This window comes from Oncorhynchus gorbuscha, linkage group LG06, assembly GCF_021184085.1.
Source record: "Oncorhynchus gorbuscha isolate QuinsamMale2020 ecotype Even-year linkage group LG06, OgorEven_v1.0, whole genome shotgun sequence".
NCBI classification, from domain to species: Eukaryota; Metazoa; Chordata; class Actinopteri; order Salmoniformes; family Salmonidae; genus Oncorhynchus; species Oncorhynchus gorbuscha.
The window spans coordinates 24794710-24802492 of record NC_060178.1 but is presented as its reverse complement, the minus strand read 5'-3'; the positions used below and the strand labels follow the sequence as shown (position 1 = coordinate 24802492).

General features: G+C 44.0%; 1 protein-coding gene across 1 annotated transcript in view; it reads right to left on the bottom strand.

The window, feature by feature from the left end:
* Positions 1-1012: 1012 nt before the first annotated feature.
* The window catches only part of LOC124037753 (glypican-1-like), a 63901-nt gene continuing 57130 nt past the window's right edge, over positions 1013-7783 (bottom strand). The window contains exons 8-9 of the mRNA XM_046352766.1: positions 4022-4197; positions 1013-3798 (exon numbers count right to left, since the gene is read on the bottom strand). Coding sequence (XP_046208722.1) covers positions 3593-3798; positions 4022-4197 — 382 coding nt within the window. The 3' untranslated portion in view covers positions 1013-3592. The remainder of the gene's footprint in view (positions 3799-4021; positions 4198-7783) is intronic.

The window sequence follows — 7783 nt, the reverse complement described above, 5'->3', positions numbered from 1 at the left end:
ATTAGGCTCCTGTACGAGTTCGGACAAGGAAATTACACATTTAAAGCTATACAAGTTTTAGTCACTAGATGGAAGCAAAGGCATTGTTATTGCATGTACATGAGAAAAGGGTTTTGAAGAAACGGAAGAAAAGGTCTGAGGTTAACACAGACCTTTTCTGTGTTTCTTCCAAAACCCTATTCTTTCCCCATTGATTTTTCCAATAGCAATGGCTGAACAAACCAGAGGTAACCTATCAGAATCCTGAGAGGTTCAAGGAGAAGCTGGCAAGAGGGTTAGTTTAGGGTAGGATCAGAGTAGGATAAGGCCCTATCTTCACTGCAGGACATTATTTCTGTCAGTCACGACCCATTAGACGCTAGAGAGATTGGGAATAAGCATGGCACTGTGTTTGTGTCCACAGCTTAGCCCAATGACCCAAACAGCTCTGTGTTGAAAGCCAAAAGCAACAAGTGGTCTCAGGATCCAGACACTCAAAGACGATACTTATGAGCCGGGGTCAAAACCTGGCCCAGAAACTCTCAGAGACACTTTGAAAACATGAAAAAGAACTGATGACAGCGTCATCTGACAGCTACACAGAGACAGATCCTGCTATATTAAAGCACTTTGGGAGTAGAATTTCTCTAGAAACATGGAGTGTGGTGACTTGATTTCATGTGAAATTGTGTGCCAGATGATTTGAGAGACTTGATAATGTGCAGGAAGATAAACTAATGATAATGAAACATTGTATGGACAGCATCCTAGTACTGTTGACTCTTGACTCTATTATATCCCAAGTAGCAGTTAAAAAGAACAGTCAGTCAGGCATCTTTGTCATCACGTTTATAATAACTGACACAATCTAGGGGAAAAACGACAGGGCGTTGACATATTTTCACCTCGGCATTGTTGCAAATGTTTTCTTTTTTTTCATAACTTGGACACTTTTTCAAATTGTCACATTGTACTTATGCCTCCCACGGTAGTTGGACAATTAAGCGTATTCACAAAATACTTGGGGCTCCTGTTTTTCTTTTCATCCATTTATTCCGAATACATAAACTCATTCACACCCTGACACATAAAAACACACTCACACCAGACCTGGGTTCAAATACTATTTCAGGTATTTTGATTACTTTTCAATACATTTTTTAAAAAGTATTCAGACAAAATTATAAAAAATAAAAAACAGTAGTTGATTATTGGAATGTATTTAGAAATATACTTGGAAAGTATTTGAAAATACTAAAATACATGGCTCGAATACACTCCCATGCCTTTAACAGGTATTTCAAATATTATTTTAAATAAGTATTTGGAAAATACTTTCAAATGCAATTTGGTCAACTATTTGGTTTTTACAAATAATCATTCAAATACTCAAAAGTAATTATTTTGGGCTGTGTATTTGAAAATACTCAAATATACAGAACAAGTATTTAAATAACAATTACTCAAATACACGTGTTTGTACCCAGATCTGCACCACACACGTATGGTAATCAGCCAGTCTGTATCTGTATCCAAATCAATCAGCACTTCAACATGGCTCTTCTCACCCATTGATTTTCCATTGTGCTGATTTCTCTGTGCATTGAGAGAGGGCCTGCTCATCGATTGCTCAGCATGCGTTGGCCCTGGGATCTGCACTGAGGAGCCCAGTGTTAGGTTTACAGCACAAAGAGTTTAAATTAAGAGCTATAAGAATCTGCAGGTAACAGGGAATGGGCCTGTGTTGTGTTGATCTTCTTCCCACCTCAATTAAAGTAAGGGAAATTAAGAACACAATATCTCTCTACTGAATGTGCCTGGGTACCGTATGAAAAGCAGGTTAAGGAAGAAACATGCAGTCTCATGGGCCTGTGTTGAAGGAGAAACAAGGTGCAGTGCAAATTTAGGGGATGGTAAACAAGACTGGAAAGCCGTATTCATGCTCTCAGTCTGTTGTTTCCGTTTCATTTAGCTCTATTTTCAATGCTTCTTTCCTGGGAAATCAGACGCTGTTTTCACACAGTCTTAAAGCATGCATTTTACATGCATCCATTCATACTGTGCCTATATGCAGTCAGTCAAACAGTCACACACACAGTTTTACACAAAGTCAAAGACAAGCATTCACACACTTACATACCGTACACCAGTACATTGACACCTACACTGCGTTACATTAACGGACACTGTGTCACCAGATCTTCCCCATTCTAACATCCACATACTGTCTGGATGTCTTAAACTACTCAACCCCAACATATGAACATTTAATCACCATTGGCCATACATACACAATTTGCCACTACATCAGATGTATTCTCTGCTATGAGACTTGTAACTGTACACACACAGACACTTTGAAATGGTCCTCCTGTGTGTGACAAGGGGGGGAACATGAGCCAGCTCCAACAATGCACGTAGATCACTGACTACACCTTATCACAATCTCATTACAATCTCACATTCCAGCAATGTTTGGAGAACATGTGACTGCGTTTTAGTCAAGGCATTCCCACTCCACATCCAGCTGTAGTCAACTGTGTAGAAGGCAGGTGGGGAAGGTTCAGACCCCTAAGCTTGGGTTAATGACCATAGATTACATTATATTATAAGACACAGAAAATATGTACAAAAAGGTGGACCCGTCTTGTTTTTTTGGACAGGTCGCTAGGATGTGTTGAGTGAACAATACTAACCAAGGTCTCCGTCATCATGCCACAACTGGTACACTATGATTGAAATTGTTCTGAAAAAAAGATCTGTAAAAAGATCTGCGTGTGTGTGTTGGGCTTCTTTCGGCATGTGTAAATGCTGTGTGTTTCTGGCTAAGTGAACTATGCATTATCACCTGACTGCTAACAGAATGGTGGTTTTTACAAGTTTTAAGACCAGATGGATAAATGAAAATATCACAGAGTCAGGCCCAGCGAGAGGCTTATAGGCCTAGTCTGACAAAAGTGGTTTTCTACAGTCCTTCGGCAGAGGTCAGGTATATAGTTATACTGCTTTCACAGATGCCCTCTCAAGTGAAGTTTGTCAATGGTGCTGTGTTAATGTGCTATTGATGCAAGTATATTACAAGTACAAGAAACCATTATTTTTGATTTAATATACTTGAGAGATCCAAATTCCCTGTCACTGTGATTGATATGAAAAACAAATGCATTGGATTAGCACACTGAAAGATACACACCAAACCGTCTCTCACAGTGCTCTCACAACATCACTGTCAAGTTATTGGCATTGTTAGAACATTGCAACAAGGTCACATTGACTTTACATTGAGTGGCATGATCGCTAAGAAGCTTGTGCCATCCAAACATTGCATCGAGCATGTGAACCATTCTTGTTCACCACCCAAGCATAGAAACAAGAAAAATAAGCCAAAGACCAGCTCTACTTGCCACATTTAAAAAAAAAAATCAAAACAAGAAAAAATTATTAGGACATTTCTTTGTGTTTCTCTCATTAAAATGAAAGATAGTCCATTCATTCAATAACAATCCTTTCCTATTTGGCAAAGTTACCCACCCATCCCCCTTTTTTCTCTCTTCTATTCCATCTCAGAGCCCTACTCCAAAACACAGTCTCGACTGGATGCACCACCGGTCCATTATCGCCTGCGCAGCAGTGTGGCCAATGAGAGCAGGAGGAGGAGGATGGAGGGGTGGGTCTGGGTTCCTGTGCCCTTCACCTTCTTGTTCTCAGGATGATTGTAGTATCTGGTGCTGTCTGCTTTGGGCACAATGACACGAGGTCCATTACGGGCACATGACTCGCCTGTACACATTCCACTTCCTGAACCACTGACGTCATCACCTGGAGACAAGGGAAAGGCCTTGGTTAATTGAAATTAGGATATCAGTGAGACCAAGCGGTTCAACATGTTTCTGATACACTCCCAACTCTAACCTGCACATCCAATAGCCCCCATCCCCAAATCCAATACCCCATACCCTCTCACCCTGTCTACTATACTCTCGGCCCTTACTCCCTCCTCTCTCAACCCTCCTCCCCCTCTCCTCTCCCGCCCGTCACTCACTGGCATCCTGGAAGTCCACGTCATTGCCGTTGAGGGCGTTCCTCAGACGGTTGGTCATGATCTTCAACTGCATGATCTGCTGGCGGATAGTCATGTCTGGCTTGGTGATGTCGATGTCCACTTCTGGGTTGTTGATCTGGCTGGCCAGGCCGTCACCCATCACCTCAAGAAGATACCTGGACACAGAACACATCAACACGTCACTTCGCAGGCAACGCATTTGGTACTACTGTGGATTTCTGTGGCACCACATTGCAGGAGGATGACAACATTTTGGACTAGGCCTCCTGCTGCACATTATTGTAATGTGAATTTGGACCATGTTGGAGATGTATGGCAAGTAGGTTTTTGTGGGTTTTTTCTGTTCTAATCTGTGGGTATTTATGTTTGGACAAATCTATTTTCTTTCAGGGATTTAGTCTATCGATTTCACCAGTTATTGATTTGTCATCCTTTGTACTGTATGTGTCTGTCCATCTAGTCGGAGGACGAGCAGTTGCCGCACCAGGCAGTGATGCAACCAGTCAGGATGCTCTCGATGGTGCAGCTGTATAACCTTTTGAGGATCTGAGGACCCATTCCAAATCTTGTTAGTTTCCTGAGGGGGAATAGGTTTTGTCGTGTCCTCTTCATGCCTGTCTTGGTGTGTTTGGACCATTCTAGTTTGTTGGTGATGTAGACACCAAGGAACTTCAAGCTCACAACCTGCTCCACTACAGCCCCGTCGATGAGAATGGGGGCGTGCTCGGTCCTCCTTTTCCTGTAGTCCACAATCATCTCCTTTGTCTTGATTACGTTGAGGGATAGGTTATTATTCTGGCACCACCCGGGCCAGGTCTCTGACCTCCTCCCTATAGGCTGTCTCGTTGTTGTCGGTGATCAGGCCTACCACTGTTGTGTCGTCTGCAGACTTAATGATGGTGTTGGAGTCGTGCCTGGCCAAGCAATCGTGTGTGAACAAGGAGTACAGGAGGGGACTGAGCACGCACCCCTGAGGTTTCTCCAGTGTTGAGGATCAGCATGGCAAATATGCTGCTACCTACCCTCACCACCTGGGGCAGCCCGTCAGGAGCTGTAGTCAATGAATAGCATTCTCATGTAGGTGTTCCTTTTGCCCAGGTGGGAAAGGGCAGTTAGGAGTGCAATAGAGATTGCATCATCTGTGGATCTGCTTGAGCGGTATGCAAATTGGAGTGGGTCTAGGGTTTCTGGGATAATGGTGTTAATGTGAGCCATTATCAGCCTTTCAAAGCATGTCATGGCTACGGACATGAGTGCTACGGACATGAGTGCTACGGGTCTGTAGTATTTAGGCAGGTTACCTTAGTGTTCTTTGGCACAGGGACTATAGTGGTCTGCTTGAAACATGTTGGTATTACAGACTCAATCAGGGACATGTTGAAAATGTCAGTAAAGACACCTGCCAGTTTGTCAGCACATGCCTGGGGCACACGTCCTGGTAATCCGTGGCCCAGCGGCCTTGTGAATGTTAACCTGTTTAAAGGTCTTACTCACGTCGGCTACGGAGAACTTGATCAAACTGTCGTCCGAAAAAGCTGAACATAGAAGTGATTTAGCTCGTTTGATAGGCTCGTACCACCTATGCAGCTCGCGGCTGTGCTTCCCATTGTAGTAAGTTTGTAGGGCCTGCCACAGCCGACGAGAGTTGGAGCCGGTGTAGTACAATTCAATCTTATTCCTGTATTGGCACTTTGCCTGTTTGATGGTTCGTCCGAGGGCATAGCAGGATTTATTATAAGCTTCAGGGTTAGAGTTCTAAGAAAATATTGTCTGCTAAATTAACTAGTGTAGCCCAAAGCCATATGGCATAGCCAGAACAAATCAAATGTAATTTGTCACATACACATGGTTATCAGATGTTAATGCGAGCGTAGCGAAATGCTCGTGCTTCAAATTCCGACAGTGCAGTAATATCTAACAAGTAGTCAAACCTTATACACACAATGTAAGAGGATGGATATGTAAACATTATTAAAGTGGCATTATTTAAAGTGACTAGTGATACATTATTAAATCCATTTATTAAAGTGGCTAGAGAATTGAGTCTGTATGTTGGCAGCAGCCTCTCTATGTTACTGATGGCTGTTTAACAGTCTGATGGCCTTGAGATAGAAGCTGTTTTCAGTCTCTCATTCCCAGCTTTGATGCAACGGTACTGATCTCGCCTTCTGGATGATAGTGGGGTTAACAGGCAGTGGCTCGGGTGGTTGCTGTCCTTAATGATCTTTTTGACCTTCCTGTGACATCGGGTGCTGTAGGTGTCCTGGAGGGCAGGTAGTTTGCCCACGGTGATGCATTGTGCAGATCCCTCTACCTTCTGGAAAGCCTTGCGGTTGAAGAAGGTGCAGTTGCCGTACCAGGCGGTGATACAGCCCGACAGAATGCTCTCGATTTGGCATCTGTAGAAGTTTGTGAGGGGTTTAGGTGACAAGCTAAATTTCTTCAGCCTCCTGAGGTTGGAAAGGCGCTGTTGCTTCTTCTTCACCACGCTGTCTGTGTGGGTGAACCATTTCAGTTTGTCCGTGATGTGTACGCTGAGGAACTTAAACTTTCCACTTTCTCCACTACTGTCCTGTCGATGTGGATAGGGGGGTGCTCCCTCTACTATTTCCTGAAGTCCACGATCATCTGTTTTGTTGATGTTGAGTGAGAGATTATTTTCCTGACACCACACTCCGAGGGCCCTCACCTCCTCCCTGTAGGCTGTCTTGTCGTTGTTGGTAATCAAGCCTACCACTGTGGTGTCATATGCAAACTTGATGATTGAGTTGGAGGCATGCATGACCATGCAGTCATGGGTCAACAGGGAGTACAGGAGAGGGCTGAGAACGCACCCAGCGGGGTGGAAATGGATCAGCGGGGTGTAAATGTTGTTTCCGACCTTCTCCACCTGGGGGGCGGCCAGTCAGAAAGTCCAGGACCCAGTTGCACAGGGCGGAGTCGAGACCTAGGGTCTCGAGCTTAATGATGAGTTTGGTGGGTACTATGGTGTTGAATACTGAGCTGCAGTCAATGAACAGCATTCTTGCATAGGTATTCCTCTTGTCCAGACGGGACAGTGTGATGTGATGCAGTGCAGTGTGATGACTAGGATAGGGATTGATTGAATATGTCCATAAACACACCAGCCAGCTGGTCTGCACATGCTCTGTCGATGCGGCTAGGGATGCAGTCTGGGCCGGAAGCCTTGCGAGGGTTAACACATTTAAATGTTTTACTCATGTCGGCCACGTGGCCACGTTGAAGGAGAGCCCGCAGCCTTTGGTAGCGGGCCGTGTCAGTGGTACTGTATTGTCCTCAAAGCGCGTAAAGAAGTTATTTTTGTAATCCTTGATTGACTGTCGACGTTGCCACATACGTCTCGTGTTTGAGACATTGAATTGCGACTCTACTTGTCTCTGTACTGACACTGCTTGTTTGATTGCCTTGCGGTGGGAATTAGCTACACTGTTTGTATTCGGTCATGTTTCCAGTCGCCTTGCCATGATTAAATGCAGTGGTTCGCGCTTTCAGTTTTGCACGAACGCTGTCATCAATCCACAGTTTCTGGTTAGGTAAGGTTTTAATAGTTACAGTGGGTACAACATCTCCTATGCACTTCCTAATAAACTCACTCAGGAGACAGCGTATACATAAAGGGCACATACGTATAGGGCCTAACATAAGGACAACTCAGCGTATGCTATTCTGTTCTTCTAAAATAGACAGCTTTCTTTTCATATCATGTTTCTTTAGAACTGT